The sequence below is a fragment of the Benincasa hispida genome, chromosome 1, assembly GCF_027475165.1.
Source record: "Benincasa hispida cultivar pf3 chromosome 1, pf3_genome.v1.1, whole genome shotgun sequence".
NCBI lineage: Eukaryota > Viridiplantae > Streptophyta > Magnoliopsida > Cucurbitales > Cucurbitaceae > Benincasa > Benincasa hispida.
In genome coordinates, this window is record NC_143478.1 from 48863512 (window position 1) to 48882190 (window position 18679).

General features: G+C 32.5%; 2 protein-coding genes across 2 annotated transcripts; one reads left to right on the forward strand and one right to left on the reverse strand.

Annotated features, from left to right (window-relative positions):
- Positions 1–12507: 12507 nt before the first annotated feature.
- On the forward strand, positions 12508–15593 carry LOC120082645 (protein AUXIN SIGNALING F-BOX 2-like). Its single transcript, XM_039037900.2, has 3 exons — positions 12508–13631; positions 14005–14500; positions 14623–15593. The coding sequence occupies exons 1-3, from the start codon at positions 13180–13182 to the stop codon at positions 15391–15393; spliced, it is 1719 nt and encodes a 572-aa protein (XP_038893828.1). The 5' UTR covers positions 12508–13179; the 3' UTR covers positions 15394–15593.
- A 528-nt stretch (positions 15594–16121) lies between these two features.
- LOC120071566 (uncharacterized) lies at positions 16122–18459 on the reverse strand. The gene is made up of 3 exons (XM_039023905.2): positions 18223–18459; positions 17955–18144; positions 16122–16420 (listed from the first exon to the last, which is right to left on the reverse strand). Exons 1-3 carry the CDS (start codon positions 18419–18421, stop codon positions 16363–16365), a joined length of 447 nt encoding a protein of 148 aa, XP_038879833.2. The 5' UTR covers positions 18422–18459; the 3' UTR covers positions 16122–16362.
- Positions 18460–18679: the final 220 nt, after the last annotated feature.

Here is an 18679-nt window from a genome sequence, read left to right on the forward strand (position 1 = left end):
CTGAGCAATGATATGAAAATTTTGATAATCTAATCTTGTATAAAAGTTTCAAAATCAATGAAAGTGACACATGCATCTTTACAAGGTTAAAAACGATCTTTGCACGATCTTATACTTGTATGTAGATGATTTTTTTATCTTTGGATCGAACTTGCACGTTATAAATGATGTAAAATCCATGTTGAGTGTAAATTTTGATATGAAAGACTTAGGAGAAATGAGTGTAATCTTAGGCATAAAAGTGACTAGGTCTGAAAATAGAATTTCTTTGGATCAATCTTACTATGTAGAAAAGATTCTAAAGAAATATAATTACTTTGAATGTAAACCAGTAAGTACTCCTTATGACCCTAATGTTAAGTTGTTCAAGAACACTGGTGACAGTGTTATTAAACTAAGTATGTGAGCATCATAGACAGTCTCAAATATGCTACTAACTGCCCTAGGTCTTATATAGTTTATGTTGTAGGATTACTTTGTAGGTTTACAAGCAGACCTAGTATAGAGCATTGAAATGTTGTAGAAAGGGTTATTAGGTACTTGAAGAAAACCAAACACCTAGGATTACATTATCAGAAGTTTTCGCCATCCTAGAAGGGTTTAACACTGGTGATTGGAATTCCCTTTCAGATGATTCAAAGGCTACAAGTGGCTATATCTTTAATATAGCAGGCGGAGTTATCTCTTGAAAGTCCAAGAAACAGACTATTTTAGCTCAATCTACGATAGAGTCAGAAATGATAGTACTAGCAATAGCTAGTTAAGAAGCAAGTTGGTTTAGAAGCCTGCTATTAGAGATTCCCCTATGGAAAAAGCCAGTATTAGCCACATTGATCCATTGCAATAGTACTGCAACAATTGCAAAAATTTAGATCCGTTACTACAACAGAAAGAAACAAAAAATACGTCGTAAGTACAGTACTATTAGAGAGTTCCTCACTACTGGTGTAGTTAGAGTGGATCATATACGGAGTGATGAAAAATTAGCAGATCCTTTGATGAAAGGACTGGCCAAAGAAAAGGTTTTCAAAACCCCAGAAAGGATAAAACTCATGCTATAAAGAGATGAATCACCTGTAAAGAAAACCCAACCTATAGACTAGAGATCCTAAGAAACGGGTTCAATGTTTAATAATTGATCACAAGTGATATGAAGTGAATCATGCTAAAACGAACACAGAGTTCCCTTCCTATGACCTAGAGTTTGAGCATGATATCCTGAAGCATAAGAAAGGTTGAACATAGTTCTTAATGAGATCTATAATTTGTTGGGATTGATGTCCTAAATCTCTTTATAATCTCGTAGTTTGTAAACTTTGTATAAACATATTGTTGTTAATAAAATAAGTGTTATTTTATCAACATATACTAAATCCAATAAACTAAGATCTGAGGTTATTTTATATAATTTAAACAAGTATGTAGAGACATACAAGTGAATCTTGTTTAAATAATAACCTAAAAGGTCTGTAGTAGATGGATAAGGTTGGGTACCTTATCTTGGTAACACTACGAATACAACCCGCTTAGTAGGTGTTACAAGTGTTGTAAAGTACTACAAATGATCTGATTCTAATCATTCATGTAGAGACATGTGAGCGGGGGTATCCTATACAAAGAGTTTGTATAAGACTGAACCACGAAATGATTAGTCTTTTTATATGACGCCGTTAATAATAAAGACTTGCATTTCACTAGGATGACCTAGGTGACATGACCTGAATCCTAAGTGAGTTGTGAACTCCTGCTCATGAAGGCGATCATTTGATTTGTATGGGTGAGAGTGGCTAGATTGCCAACTCAACAAGCATACCATTTTGGGGATTCGTCTGACTGGGGAGCTGGGAACACAGCTACACGAGACGAAATTCACTCCTTCCCCGATGCAGAGATAAGTAGATAAATTGCTCCCTTAAGAACTGATTCTAGGGCTTGAACATAGTGGTCACACTCTCTCCTGGCCCGAGAGGAGCTTGGTCATAATTGAACTATAACTTATTGTTCATTAGTGGGATCAGTGGTACTTAAGGAGTTAGATGTAACTACAGGGGCAAAATGGTATTTTTGGCCCAACTGTCCTTACGAGCAATTTGTGAAGGGTCATCGCACTGTTGATTGGTTATATCCAATGGACACATAAATTTATTTGTAGTGCGAAGAGTGCAGTTTTCGGTCTTTAGTGGAATGACCGACAGTTAACAGATGTTGGGTAATTTAATTAAAGAGTTTAATTAATTATCCAAGTATTATTAGAGCTTCAATCTACAGGTCCATAAGATCCCCTCTATAGCTTAACGAGATTTAATTGAGAATTATTTTTGGATTAATTTGAAGTGTTCAGATAAATTGAGGAAATTAATTAAATTAATTATATATGAGATATAATTAATATAATGTTTTTGGTACATTATAATATAAGGTAATTTGAGAGGAATTTGAATATGATTCAAACACTAATTATATGAATGAGATTCATGTAATTAAATTTAATATAAATATGAATTATATTAAATACCATAAATAAATTGAGAGGAATTAAATATTTGATTATGATTCAAATGTTAATTATATGAATGAGGTTCATATATGTGAATTTAATATAAATGCGATTTATATTAAATGCCATGTATGGTTGAGAGAAAATATATCTATAGGTTATATTGTATTTGATACAATATGTAACTATATATTATGTGTTATATGGGATATAACATATACATATAATAAGGTTTTTATTATATGTATAATTATTATTAATTTTATCTTATTAAATTAATATTAATTAATTAAAGGGAGAGAGTTATAAGTCTCTCCCCCTAATTTCTCTTAGCCAAGTACATGGGGTTAGAGAGATAGATGGTATTGGATTCATCTTTTCTCTATGGATGAATGAGAGAAGAGTTCTTTCTGAAAAGAAACACATAGAAGAGAAAAGTTCTCTGAAAAGTCCCTCCCTTCCTCCCCATCTCCCTTCCCTCTTTCAAGGATTCAAGCAAAACTCACAATCTTGCTTGAATCCTTTGTCCCAAGAGAATACAGAGGGTTCTCAAGTGGCGGTGTCCCATTTGGAGAAGGAGATCCGTTCGTGACTTGTTTGGGGGATTCTTGAAGAAAGTGTTCTTCAGAGGTAAGAGTTTCTGAAACCTTAAGTTTTCCTTAGTATTGCATGCTATAATTTATGTAAATGCATATCTTGTTTTTGTTTTACTGTAAAACTTAAATTCAATGAAAAATGAAAATTGGGTCGATCTTGCTTCCGCTCAAGGTTCTCTCTAGTTAGAGTTCCTTCATATTTAACGTCAAGTAGGGTACCTAGCTATAGGAGTACTCTTGATAGACTCACCTATGTGAAGGTAGAAGTGGGGGTCACTTCCTATGGAGTTTTTGGCAAACTCTCTAGAGTGTTCACTAAACCAGGATACACGTACTAGGCCTTAGAGCACAAACTTTCGAACTACACCCTAATGATGATGTGTGTGAAATGTTGTTAAAGATAGAGTTTAAAACTAAGAGTTACTCTAGTATATTTTGAATTATCTATACTACGTAAAGGTTCAAGATGCAAGACACCTTTGCTTATGCACAATGTTATATAGACTAATATTGCTTGAGGAAAAATGCTTTTCTTATGATTTTAAATTTTAAGTGGGGGACTGTTAGTGAGAATCTCACATTGCTAAGATTGGGAAGTGAAACCTCCTTTATAAACCCCCACCTTGAGTTATGGGTTTGGGCCTTAAGGGGTACCTATGTTTTAGAAAGAGTAGGGAGATAGACAAATGTGGATATGGTGGTCATTCCACATGCACGCATGCCACCATTGTCCGGTTAGGCGGATGAAATGTGTGTGTGTGTTTTATTATTAAAAATAATAATTATTATTTCTTTATTTTTTAAAAACAAATAAAAGTGTTCCATGGCTGCACGCGCTTCTCTCCCCGTTGGTTTCGCGCCGCAGTTGGCCTTCGAGGCCTATAAAATAGGCGGGCCTTTCATTAGTTTTTCACAACTCATTTTTCATAATTTCACTCTATTTCTCTCTTGATTCCTTCTTCCTTCTTTAGTTTTCCGAGCATATCAGTGCTGAAGGGTGTGAGTTTTTCAGTTGGTTACAATACAGCTCCGATCGAGACAAATTTATTTCTTCTGGACTATTTTATCCTGGGGACAACGTGACACTTCTGTAAAACTACTTGCACATTTGGGCAGAGCTGCGAAATGTCTTAAAAAGAGCGAGATCTGTGACTAAACTGTAACGAGTTTCTTTTTTTGCAGGTTCTATTTTTTTGAAGACTGTCGTTTGTGATCATCCATTGTTGTCATCTTCTATCCATCGGAGGATAGTCGTTCCAATGATTTTAAATTTTTATTTAATATATTCATTTTCTATTTTTTTTGTTTTGAATATTAAGTCTATTTCCTCCCCATTTCTTACAATAATTTGCATCTTTCTTAAGTACAATGATTGAATTCTTAGCCAAATTATAAAGACAAAAACAAGATTTTAAAAGCTACTTTTTTAGTTTTCAATATTTGGCTTGATTTTACAATCCATGGGTAAGAATTAGATAAATAAGGGAAGAAATTTGGAGGTGGAAGTACTGTCTATAGGTTTAATTTAGAAAAAAAAAAAAAAAAAAACTAAATGGTTATCAAACGAGTCTTAGCATTTAATGTTTAGTATCATTTTAGATTAGGATTGTTTTCAAATAAATTATTCAACTTATTTATAAATATAGCAAAACTTCATTATCTATAAGTAATAGACCACAATAGACATCTTATCAGTGTCAATGATAGATGTCTATCTGATCTATCACTAATAGAAATGACATTTTATTATATTTGAAATTTTTTTTAGCAGTTTTTCATTTAAAAAAATTACTCTTTAGATTAAGTAGATACAAACCTTAAAATTTATAGACCACATTTATAACATTACTAAATTTTTGTAACCTTTCAATTCTATATCTCAACTTTAAGTTAGATGTGAATCTAAGCATAGTTTAGTTAACAATAATATATTGATTACTATCACACAAGTTATAGAGTCGATTTCCTTCTTTGCAATTGTGGGTGAATAATATATATATTTTTTTTAAACAAAAAAAAACAACTTGAAGTTAAAATACATATTGTTCATCACTTAATTAAAAGCAATTTCTTGGTTATATCTTATATTTTAGTGTTTTTCAATAATATATCTCTCTTTGGTGGTTAAATTTAGAGAAAATAAATTAAGAACTAAACCAACAAAAAAAAAAAAAAAACCATAATCATGGTTAAATCCTTGAATTTATTGCTTAATTGAACGATTTATCCTATTATGTGGTTTAAATCGATGAAGTTCTTTAAACATAATTGTCTTAACTAATTTATCTAGATGGATTTGTAAGTTTTTAAATTAAAATTTTATCATTAAAAAGTGAACTTTTTATCATTAAAAAGATTAGAAAATATAGGAGGGTGAATAATATAGGGGAAAAAAGGTAGAGGTTGAGAGGCAATCATAGGAAATCTATAATAATGCAAAAATCAAAAGGGGATTGATGGAAGGAGTTTGGGATATATTACTACTAATAATAATAGTTAGAGATTAAAGGTATGTAAACAAAATTAGAGATTAAAGGTGGATTAATGAGAGGGTTGTCTTAGTCAATTCCATTAATCATTCCATTATATACATCCTTTCTAAAATTGCAAATTTTACATCCTTCAATACTTCATTACTATTGTTACTTTTAACACAATTATCCTAACCAGAGATTTCAACCTTTTAATTTATATATATATATAAAACATGTTAAATGACAGGATGACAGAGCCTACTTAGGTGGCTCAAAGCCATGTATTAATGATCTCTATTTCGTCATTCCTTTTATTTTACTGAATGGCTCAAAATCCTGGAGCAACAATCATAATTAATGGTAATATTTAGTTATGTTAAAACTTGTAGCATATTAATTTTGTGGATATGTGAAAAATATTGAAAAGAATAATATATGATTAAATTCATACTTAAAATATGGATTAACTAAAAAAAAATGAAAACGTTGTTTTAAACTAAAAAATGAAAATCTTATTTTAAATAATATTTTGATCACAAAATTCAAAAAATAATTTAAAAAATGTGTCAAATGAATTTTTGCGTAATCCATCTGAATTAGTAATTTAGAAAAACATAAAACAAAATCTAGAATGCATACTAAACTGGTCATAAAAAATTAAAATGGTATTTAAGTTAAATTATGCCAAAACAGTCATCATTATAGCTTTTAATTTTGAGAAATTTAGTTGAACTTTGAAATTATTTCTAAAAAAACCAATACATTTTTTCATTAAAATAAAAGATGCAAATCAACATAGCATCATGTATTTACAAGATTAAATATCGTTATTATTATTTACCTCATTTCAATTAATATGAAAAAAAATTGTTCAAATAATTTTTTTCTCCTTTTTGGGTGAAACTCACAGAATCAAGAGTAGAGGAGAAAAAAAAGGGGAAATTTTGAGAAATTGAAGGGGGCTGATGAAGGAGGGTATAGGGTAAGGGCGTGGTTAGGGAAGTAGAGTGGCATTTCTCTCAGCGACACAGTAACCGACTGATTTGGATAAGATGAGGGAAGCAACCAATAAAGTTAGACTATTACACCACAGTACGGTACACCATATCGCACTGAATCATCATCATCATCATCATGTAAAAAGTAAATATTACACCCACTTTAATCAATTGTGTGAGTAATTCTGAGGGTTTTTATTTATTTTTTTTTTTTTTTGTGTGTGTGTGTGTGGAGAGAGAGAGTATTTCATTTCAACTTCATTTCAAGCTCGTCTTATATTTTGTCCGAATCTTTTTTTTTTTTGGGTTAAAATACTATTTTCTACTTTACCAAATTATGAGTTCCTTTATACCTACGAACATTAAAGTCGGGAGATTATTTGGGACATTAAATTGAGATATGATATTTGAAATTCATATATAGAATTTATATGTCTGTGTTTGCGATGCAAAGTTATTTGATCTAAGTTTTGTTTGAGGTGCAAAGTTAAGTTTATATGTTTTGGATATTTTGTGGAATTTTTTTTTAACTCTAAATAATATGCTTTTATTATAATTATTTTTGTTTTGAAATTTTTTTATTCAATAATTCAACCTATTTTTGTATTGAGTAAAATATGGATTGAAATTTTTTATATCAATTTTTAAAATCTTTCTTTCTTTCATTTTGGGTAATGAACAACAATTAACTAACTATATTTTTTTGCAGCAACATGGTTAAATAAAATTGGAAATCAAAGAGAAATAAAAACTTTTGATTCCTAATTTTTCTCAATGCATCATCATCGTCTTTTTCTTCTTCTTCCTGTTGTTACTCTGTATTTTTACTCTTGTTATGATTTTTTTTAATTGAATATCTTCCATCATCTTAGCCGCCGATGGAATGCCACCACATTTTTTTAACAATTTTATTTTTAATTCTTCCAAGTTTGGAGGATCATCAAAGAGCAAATCTCCATTTTCACTAATTTTTTTACTAAAAAATGTTCTAAAAAAATCTTCATTTTATGGTTTTTTTTTGTTATATGTTGCATACTTTTCAACTACATACATTATTGTCTAAATATTCTAAACACTCATTTGATATGTGCATTTAATTAAATAAAAATATATTGTAAAAATTTATGCGTATAAATATTGCACTTAATATAGATAAAATATTATTATTTATATAATCAACAATTGTACAACATATTTTAACCGTCATCGGTCTTAAAGTAGTCAAAAGTGGTTGTCGAAGTTAATTATCGAAGATGGTTTTCATTGGAGTTTGTAATCAAAGGTGGTTGCCAGAGCTTGAAGTTGGTCACATGAAGGTGGTATTGGAGTTAGTCGTCGGAGTTTTGTCGTCGTCGGTGGTTTTTAGAGCCTGGAGTTGGTCACGTGAAGGTAGTTGTTAAAGTTGATTGTCGAAGATGATTTTTGTCGGAGTTTGATGTAGTTTGAGGTGGTTGTCGGAGCCCAAAGTTGATCGCATGAAGGTGGTATTAGAGTTGGATGCTGGAGTTTGTCATGGAATGTGGTTGTTGTAGCCCCAGTTGGTCATCAGGGTTGCTCGCTCGAATGTTGTCATCGAAGGTGATTTTCGTCAGAGTTTTGTAGTCGGAGGTGGTTGTCACAGCCAACGAAGGTGGTTTCTAGAGTTCATCATCGGAGTTTGCTATTGGAGGTGGTTGTTGAAGCCTGAACTTGATCACCGGAGTTGGTTGTGCGAAGGTGGTCGTTAAAGTTGGGTCACTAGAGTTGTCATCGGAGGTGATTGCGAAAGCCTAAAATTGGTATGGAGTTGGTCATGTGAAGGTTGTCAAAACCATGAGTTGGTTGCATGGAGTTGTCATTGAAGGTGGTTGCTGGAGCTTGGAGTTGGTCGTCGAAGTTCTCTTATTGGAGGCAATTTTCAGAGTCCATAGTTGGTCGCGCAAAGTTGTCATTGGAGATGGTTGTCGGAGCTTGGAGTTGGTCGTCGGAGTTTGTCATCTAAGGTGGTTGTCAGAGCTCGGAGTTAGTTCTCGAAGTGTGACGACGATAATTGCCGATAGTGACTAAAACATTGAAAGAAGAGAGTTGAGGTGAGTTGGTAAAATATATCAATTAAACTCAACTAACATTTAGAGTCGGTGGGCCAAACATTAAATTGGTATATTATACCAACTCAACTGAACTCATATTGGTGAGCCAAACACTCTATAAATGATTGATCCATCTTCTAAAATTTAATGGTAGATAACATTTTGTTAATATAACCATTGCAAGTAAACTATGGTATTGACCTCTTAGCATTTTGAACTTCTGCTCTAGATTCTCATTTTCACTTGTCTCCAGACGAAACAGAAAAGAGATGAATTTTGTATTTTTTTTTTCAAATGAAGGACATTAAATTAATTAAGTCCTAAGTAAAATGTCATATAACATTAGTTTTATAGAATGGGTCACATCTCATTTGTTCTAGTTCTCATAGTTTGCAATTTGTTCTAGTTTAGTTTTGTATTTTTAAATATACGAATTTTGTACATGTACTTTCACTCAATCTTATAAAATAGCCTCTAATATTAGTATATTTGATTTTTTCACAAAATAATTTGGTATTAATTAATCCTTTATTTATAAATCGTGTAAGGATGAAAACGATAATAATAATAATTATTTAATTTCTATATATATACAAAAAAAGACTAAATTTAAAATTTATTAAAATATATATACAATAATTTATACATTTGAAAGTACAAAAACTAAAATATAAATGATATTTTAAACACTTTTTTCCTCGAACTCTATTATTGAATGTATTTCCATTTGGTCCATTTAAATATTTAAGTCATCATTTTAGTTAGTCTTGAAAAGCAAAATCAAAATATGATATGATTTTGTTCAAAATTTTCATGGATTGTGGTTTCAACTTTAAATGGTCTCTAGATTTAAGGTTTTGATTGCTTTTAGACTTTGTACTCCTCTCTATTGCACAAGATTAGATCATCTTCTAATAATTCCAACATGTGACATTGCAAAAGTGATTAAATTAGGAGTTGGTTTGTTAAGATCTAGTTAACTAGGACAATCTATTTATTCTATATAATTTTAATTAAGAACATGAAATATGTTGGTCTTTTTAGTTGGTTTTAGTCAATATCGTTTCACTCAATCTATTGTCGTGAGTTTGACCGTTCATGTCAATTATTACATCACTTGCACAAACTTTAATAAATAGGGAGATTAGTGAATAGGATTGAAGTGAATCGAATGGTTGAAATATTCTCAAATCAAACAATACAAATAAGTGACAATTTAAATCGACTTAATCATAGTTTTAAATGGTTAAAAATCTAAATTTCTTTTTTCATATTATTAATCGTAACTTGAATATTTAAACGATTCATTTTTTTAACAAACCATTCTAACCTTAGAGGAAAAAACCTCTAAATTTTATTTTTGAATTAGCAAAACGTTTTCATCTTTTAAATTTACTAAAGGATAAACCTCGACCTACTTTATTGATATCAAGAGAAAAAAAATCAAAACTTACTCAAAATGAAAAATAAAAAGGCGATAATGTATAGAAAATCATTGATTACCATGTCAAAAGTTGATGGTTTCGATCCCGGACTATAATGGATGAAATTAAAAAAAAAAAAAAAAAAAAAAAAAAGATTACTTCAATAATTTGAGAGGGAGGAAAAAAAATAGTAAATTAATTTTATGAGTTGAATAAAGAAGAAGCCAAAACCAACCCCAACTGCTGTGAATAAAAAAAAAAAAAAGAAAAAGAAAAAGAAAAAAGAAAAAAGAAAAAAGAAAAAGGATTACTGGGTGATGGCTCAGCTAAGCTGAGTCATTTAACAGAGAGCATTAACATTGGATCCACATGGAGCTGTCTCCGTCAAACCCTATCACGCTCACGTACGAACGGCCGTAGCGTAATACAGCCTCATCAAAGTTTCCGATGGCATACACCGTAATTTCCTACAAAAACTAGTCTAATTTATCTGGCACCTTCATTTAAAAGACTTTGGCAGGGATATGGTCATACATTACAGATAAAGATAGAGAGAGATTGAAAGAAAGAAAAGAAAACAAAAGAAAACAAAACAGTTTTTTCTTTTTCTTTTTTTCTTTTAAATTATTAATATAGTTATAATTAAAAGAAAATTTTATGACAAATATAAATGGAGTTATATTAATTTAAACTTTGAACTTTGAGACTGTGTCAATTTAAACTTCAAATTAAAAGTGTGTTTGAAATACATTTTCAAGTATTTAATTTAAAAAATAAGTCATTTGGGAAGAAAGTGAAGTATTTGGTAACCACTCAAAATAGATTTTTAAGTGTATTTTAATCAATTTTTATAAAGAATGTTTAAATAAAAATGAATTTTTTGAAAAACACTTTTTATTTAAGTAGCCCTAATAGTTGTATGTATCAATTTAGACCCTATACTCTCATAAGTTTATCAATCTAAACCCTTCTTTATATTTTATTTGGATATATTTATGAAAGTTCAGGTTTAAATTGATACATGCATAAAATTTCAAGTTTTAAATTGATACATTTGTAAAAAGTTCGAGATTTAAATTGATACAATTATTAGTTTGACGTTTAAATCGATACAACTCCCAAAGTTTTGGTTTAAATTATACAATTATTAGTTTAGGGTTTAAATTGATACAACCCAAAGTTCAGGGGTATAAATTGATATTTGCCCAGATATTTATTATTCTTAAATTTCTAATTACTTTCAAAATGTTAGATTTTTATCCTTAAATTTTGAGTCTAATTTTTACTTCATTCATAAGTTTTGAAATAGGTTAAAATATCATTTTAGTTAATATACTTTAAAGTTCATTAAATTTTTGTCTATATTTTCAGGTGTCCAAATTTAGTTTTCTTAGATTTAGTCTCCACAATTAGTTTATTGTTTTTGTCATCTATTAGCATTTTTACTATTAAAACATATTCATATATTGCATTGTCTTTCGTAGAAAATATTATTATTATTTAACCAATTTTAGTAAAAATTAATGTTAAGAAACTAAAAAAGTATAAGAATTAAAATTTGACAATTTTGAACACACTTTAAAGTATAGAGATCAAAATGATATTTTAATCTTTAAAGTCCCGTATGGTAATAATTTGGTTTTTTATTTTTGGTTTTTGTTTTTGAAAATTAAGCTTATAGATATTACTTCAATCTCCACATTTATTTCTTTGTTATCTATTTTTTTACCAATGGTTTAGAAAAGGAAGTCAAATTTTAAAAACTTAAAAAAGTGGCTTTTAAAAACTTGTTATTGTTTTTAAAATTTGGCTAAAAATTCAACAATTGTATTTAAATTGTATTTAAGAAAATACAAATCATCATAAAAAATGAGGAGAATATAAGTTTAATTTCAAAAATAAAAAATAAAAGACGTGATAGTTACTAAACAAGACCTAAATTACAAATTTTAAGTTTAGTTTTCATTTAGTCTGTAATATCAATATTTTACAATTTTGTAGTCTTAATTTTTACTAATGTTTGTCTTGGTCTTTGATGTTAATTTAACTTCAAATAATCACTATGTAAAAATTTAAAATTAATTTTAATAATGATAAAAAAACAAACAAAAGCTAATTAACTATACCTCTTTCAATTATTTTAAATTAATTAATTAACATTAATCAAAATTAGGTATTCAATGAAAAATCAAATTTAAAAGTATTTGATGTTGAAGCATAAAAGCCAAATGTAAATAAAACTGAATTAAATAAAAAGGTAGAAGTAAAAATATAACATTTTAAAATTAATCCAAAATCAAATGGATCAAAAAGTTAAAATTATTTTTTTTCAAAAAATAAAAATAAAAATTTAAGACAAGGGGCAGTGTGGGGGCCTCTCTCTCTTCGAAACAAGAGATAAGGACACATGCATGTTGACTCATGGTTAAACTACCTCCAGTTAAAAACTAACCATGGTTACCTTTCTCAAGCTCTTCCATTTCTCTCTCAGTTCGTTTTTTGAGTGGAAGAGGAGAGACGACGACGCTGTTCTTCCGTATTTGTTCTGTTCTCTCTCTCTCTCTCTATCTCTCTCTCTCATCTGCATCATTAGAATCCAATCCCTTAGTTTTAATTTCTGTACATATTTCTTTGTGTTCTTCTTCAACAGATCTAATCAAACTCTGTTTTGCTTTTCATTTCATCATCATCATCATTCTCTTCATTCTCTCCCCCAATTTTTCCATTTATTTTCCCCCAATCTCTCTCCCTCTGCAGATCTACGTTTTTGAACTGGCCCAGATGCAAGATTTCTTCTTATGTTCTCTTTACCACCTTCGATCTGTCAACTTCGCCGCGGATTTCAAATTTCATTAGCGAATCCGTTGGAGATCTGCTTCAATTTGTCCCCTTCTTCTTCTCCCGGTATGTAATACTGCTGGATAAAGCAGGGGTTTCCTCGTTTTTTTTTTTCCTTTTGGAGGTTAAGTATATTTTTTTTCTTCAGAAAGTGTTTGCTGCTTCTTTTTCCTTTCCCTGGGGAAAGTTGCGTCCATTTTTATTTTTTTTTTCTCTCCTGGTTTTTTTTTTTTTTTTTTTGGGGGGGGGGGGGGGGAATTTTCCGTTTGGATGCTGAGAAACGATGAATTATTTTCCCGACGAGGTTTTAGAACATGTTTTTGATTATGTAACGTCTCATCGCGACCGGAACGCGGTGTCGTTGGTGTGCAAATTATGGTACAGAGTTGAGAGATTTAGCAGACAGAAAGTATTCGTCGGAAATTGCTATTCCATCACGCCAGAGAGGCTAATCGGAAGATTCCCATGTGTTAAATCCCTAACCCTAAAGGGAAAGCCCCATTTCGCCGATTTCAATTTGGTCCCTCATGATTGGGGTGGCTATGTTTACCCTTGGATCCAAGCCTTTGCTAAGCGCCGGATTTCCCTTGAGGAGCTCCGTCTGAAGCGGATGGTCGTCACCGACGACAGCCTTGAGCTTCTTTCTCGATCCTTTCCCAATTTCAAGTCACTGCTTCTCTTCAGCTGCGAGGGATTCACCACCAATGGCCTTGCTGCCATTGCTGCCAATTGCAGGTAAAATGATAATAATAATAATAAAAGAAGAAATTTCCTTTGCTGTTGAGCTTTGTTTGTTGGGCTGTAATTAGAGACATTACATTTACTTACTACTCTTGGTAGTTGGTGGCTCTGTATTAGTTTTTGAAACTCTCTGTCTGTCTGAGCTGAGCATTTTAAGGATAGATGGTCTGTTGTGTTGTGTTGTTGATTGCTGACTTTAGAGCTATGTTTAGAGATTATGCTGTCAGTGGGTTTTTTCTTCAGCTGCTGTGTAGATTTATCATTGATTGTAGTTGGAAAATATTTGTTGGGTCTTTGGGTGATGCGAGATTATGGTTTATTGATGTGTTTTGCTTTCTGTTTGCCGTTGGGTTTTTGTTTCACTTAGGTTTCTGAGGGAGCTGGACCTGCAAGAGAATGAAATTGATGACCATAGTAATTACTGGCTTAGCTGCTTTCCAGAGAGCTGCACATCTCTTGTCTGTCTGAATTTTGCTTGCCTCAGAGGCGAAGTAAATCTTGGCGCCCTTGAGAGGCTTGTGGCGAGATCTCCTAACCTCAAGAGTTTGAGGCTGAACCGTGCGGTGCCTCTTGAAACCTTGCAAAATATATTGGCACGTGCTCCTCAACTTGTGGATTTGGGCACAGGGTCTTACGTTCACGATCGAGATTCTGAGATGTATGACAATCTCAAAAACACCATTCTGAAATGCAAATCGATCAGGAGTTTATCTGGTTTTTTAGATGTTTCTCCTCGCTGCCTGGCCTCCATTTACCCAATTTGCTCAAATTTGACATCCTTGAACCTGAGCTATGCTCCTGGGCTTCATGGCAACGAGCTCATAAAGGTTATTCGATATTGCGAGAAACTTCAGCGCTTGTGGGTATGATCATTTGACCTTACTACTACAATATAAACCTTTATATGTATATGATTTCACCTTTATATGTGGGTCTATTTTATGTCTCTTAAATGACGAGAAGTGATCTTGGGTGATCCTCACAGATTCTGGATGGTATTGGAGACAAAGGACTGGAAGTTGTTGCTTCAACTTGTAAAGAATTGCAGGAATTGAGGGTTTTCCCGTCTGATCTCTCCGGGGTTGGTAATGTTGCTGTCACAGAAGAAGGTTTGGTTGCTATATCGATGGGTTGCCCAAAACTTCATTCGATATTATACTTCTGCCATCAGATGACAAATGCTGCCCTTGTAACCGTAGCAAAGAACAACCCAAACTTCATACGCTTCAGGTTGTGCATCCTCGATCCCACAAAACCGGACCCCGTGACTGGGAATGCACTGGATGAAGGTTTTGGGGCAATTGTTCAAGCGTGCAAAGGTCTGAGACGTTTATCTCTCTCGGGCCTTCTTACAGATCAGGTCTTCTATTACATTGGTGAATATGCAAAGCATCTAGAAATGCTTTCATTAGCATTTGCTGGGGACAGTGACAAGGGAATGATTCACGTACTGAATGGTTGCAAGAAACTCCGCAAGCTCGAGATCATGGACAGCCCGTTTGGTGACATGGCACTTCTGCAGGACGTTGGGAAGTATGAAACAATGCGATCCCTTTGGATGTCGTCCTGCAATATTACTCTTGGTGGCTGCAAGACATTAGCAAAGAAGATGCCGAGGCTGAACGTGGAGATCATTGACGAGAACAATCAGTCGGAATTCTGCCGCGACGATGGGCAGAAAGTAGGGAAAATGTATCTGTACCGTACATTAGTAGGACCAAGGAAAGATGCTCCTAAGTTTGTATGGACATTGTAGATTGATACTTGTTTCCTTGAAGGCTTTTGAATTTACTTTGTACCTTTTTCTTTGTTAGGGAAACTGACCTGTGGGATTTTTATTTAGCTACGTGAGTTTAGTGTATTGGTGTTTATTGTAATTATTGGGAGTTTTTCAATTTGTAATCTGCATCGATGTTATAGACAAGACTTCGCAATTCCAGTTTTCTCATTTCTCAATTGCTTTTTGGAACCCTTCTATTTCTCTCTGCCATCTACTCCCAGGACTCTACTCTTCCTTACATTTTATTGGTGCCTAAAAAATTCATTTCTTTTACCTTATGAGAGATTTGATGGAATCTCAATTCTTTTATTTTCAACAATTATATGAACTCCTTGTGTCCTCACTTTCCCTAGGTAATGGACTCTTACTTGTTTGTTGCTTCCAATACCTGAAAATACCTGTCCTGATTATTATTGCTCATACTTCCAATCTCTTCTGGAAAGAAATTTATTCAGATGTTTTAGCTTCATGATCAACGGTCAAAGTTATTAAAAATAAAAAAAATAAAGGAACCCCCACTTTTGCAAAAACGAAAGCCGGGCCCAACATCAGTTTTGCCACTAACAACATCAAAATGTTTGGATACCAAATGAAGGATTAAACCAAGTTTCAAATAGCATTTTCTTCTTTCTATAATTTTAAGGCTCCACAGAAACTATGCATCAAAATCTTAAAGAAGTTGATCTGGATGACAAAAATAGGGATTTCAAGTCTACTAGTATTAACTATTATTTATTTAGGTATGTATAAAAGTAAATAGGAGCGTTTAGATATCAAACAATACAGATGGTTTACAATCACACAAACCAGAAACAAACAAATCTTGTTCCAAGTGATGCAAAAACAGGCGTCGATTCATAATAGAAGACATGAACACAGCAGAATAGAAGACACGAACACAGCACGGCTGAATAGATTGAAAAAGAACACCGATTTTGCAACTGTCTACCGGAAGCAGGCCAAGCACTCCTCCAACATACAACAACAACAAAGTGTGGCTAAGCTGCACAAGATAATACATTTAATGTTACTCATAATCAAAAGTCCATTCACATTGGACACTATGAAATTCATATGCTGGTTGCTCATATTAAAAAAGAACCAAGAAAGAAGAAAAAAGGACCTATTTCACATTTCTTAGGCATTTGATTTCTCAGTTTAATGGAGGAAAAGGGCAAAAGCTTCTGTAAGTACTAAGACATTATCTGTTGCAAGAAAGCAAACTTCTTAAATGTTCTTTCCTTTATTTTTGGAAAAGAAACATGAATTGAACCTCGCGGACCTAAAAACAGAACCATCCAAGTTCTACACAAGTCCTCCACCCAACAAAGAAAGGGAGCAAGCCAATAAAACACGCCCGAACAAGAGCGGGCTTCTTTAGCTATCTCATGCACAACAGGAACATTTAAACGCCTATAAACATGGATATTAAAGATAATGGACAAGCAAAATCAAGTTCCAAATTACAAGGGAACAACGTTAAAGATAATGGACCCACACTGGCAAAAATGAGATTGTTAAAGTCTTATCAATAATTTGACAAACAGACAGTTCAATTCAATAGTTTTATCAGAGCTAATGAAACATAAAAAGAGGAAGAAAGGATTGGATCACAAATAAAGTAGCATTAATGGAGAAGCATCAGATGCTCTGTGCACCCATATCAAACATTACATGACCAATTTACTTTTCCCTATTGCCAACTAAACTAAGAAAAATACTGCTTCGTTCATGACAACAAGAACAAAGATAATTTTGATTGGTTCAGGATAGCCCCTTCCATTCTATAATGTCCTTAGATAGAGTGCATCCAAACAAATTGAAAAAGTTAGATCCCATTTGATAACAACTTAGTTTTCGGTTGTTGAAAAGTAAGCTTATAAACACCACATTCAGTTATGGATTTCTTTGTTTTCTTATCTACATTTTACAAGTGTTTCCAAAATTCAAGCGAAAGTTTTGAAAACTAAAAAAGTAGTTAAGAACTCAAATGTTTCCTTAAGAAAGTAAATTATTGTAAAGAACTTGTAATAAAACAAGCACATTTCTCCAAAACCGGAAAACTAAATAGTTACCAAACAAGGGTTTAAATAACTTCTCAGCACAAAAGACTATTGCAAGAAGGAATTATTCAAGGGGGAGGGAACAATAATGTCGCTTAGGATTCTATACAATTGGATGTATGAGCAAGCAATTACAAAATGTAGTTAAAAAATCAATCGAACAATTACTAAGAGACAGCCACATTGTCTCGGCCTATATTGAATCATTTTTTTTCTTTTCCTGCTGTAAGAGAAAAATAGCCTATCAAATTGAAAGAAGATCAAGAAACAAAGTGAAATTATAAGTAGTGGGAAGGAATTTGAATTGCCAATTTCAAAATCCCAAAAAAAATCCACAAATCCAATCAATTTTCACAACACATAACCAATGGATGAATCAACAAGACCACAAAGTCAAACAAGCGCATCAACAAAATAATCAACCGCAGAGTAATAAGCATAACACAAATTGAAGGAATTAGGGGAATAACATACCATCCATGAAGGAATGAGGAACAATCATTTCGATCATCGTAGTGATAGTGCTGATGATGATAAGGCGGTGGAGGAGGAGGAGGCGGCGCCGATGGCTGATACCCATCATAGAAATACCCTTGATAGCCTTGGTGCGGCGGAGGTGGCGGTGGCTGATGGCCGGGATATCCAGGCTGCGGTGGAGGGTACCCTGTAGAAGAGAAGAAAGAATGAGATGAAATGAAAACGGAGACGGAAAATCAGAAGAAGAAGAAGAAAGAGATCTGACCGGGAGGAGGGTAGGTTTCCGGCGGAGGCTGGTGGTAGCCGTAAGGGTAACTCATGATTCTTTGGGAATGGAAATGGAAATGGAGAAATCTTAGAGATGAGGAAGAAGAAGAAGAAGATGAAAATGAGAAGAGCAAATTGCTTAACGTGGTGGGTATGTGCCCGAAATTATAGTTGTAAGCATTTATTTTACATAACATATCCAATGATAAGACTTTTAAATAATTGCATATAGATCCAAAATATTGTCCAAATACACCACTCAATCCGCGTATAAGTAGTTACATTAACCATTTAGTCCTTCTACTTTCACATTTATATCTAAAAAGTACGTAGTTGGTGAATTTTTATATTTACATCCAATAGTTTTTTATAGACAGTTTGGATTTTTAAAAATTAATTAATCGATATAGAATTGAATTTCATGTTAAATATGTCCATAAACTTTCATTTTTGCA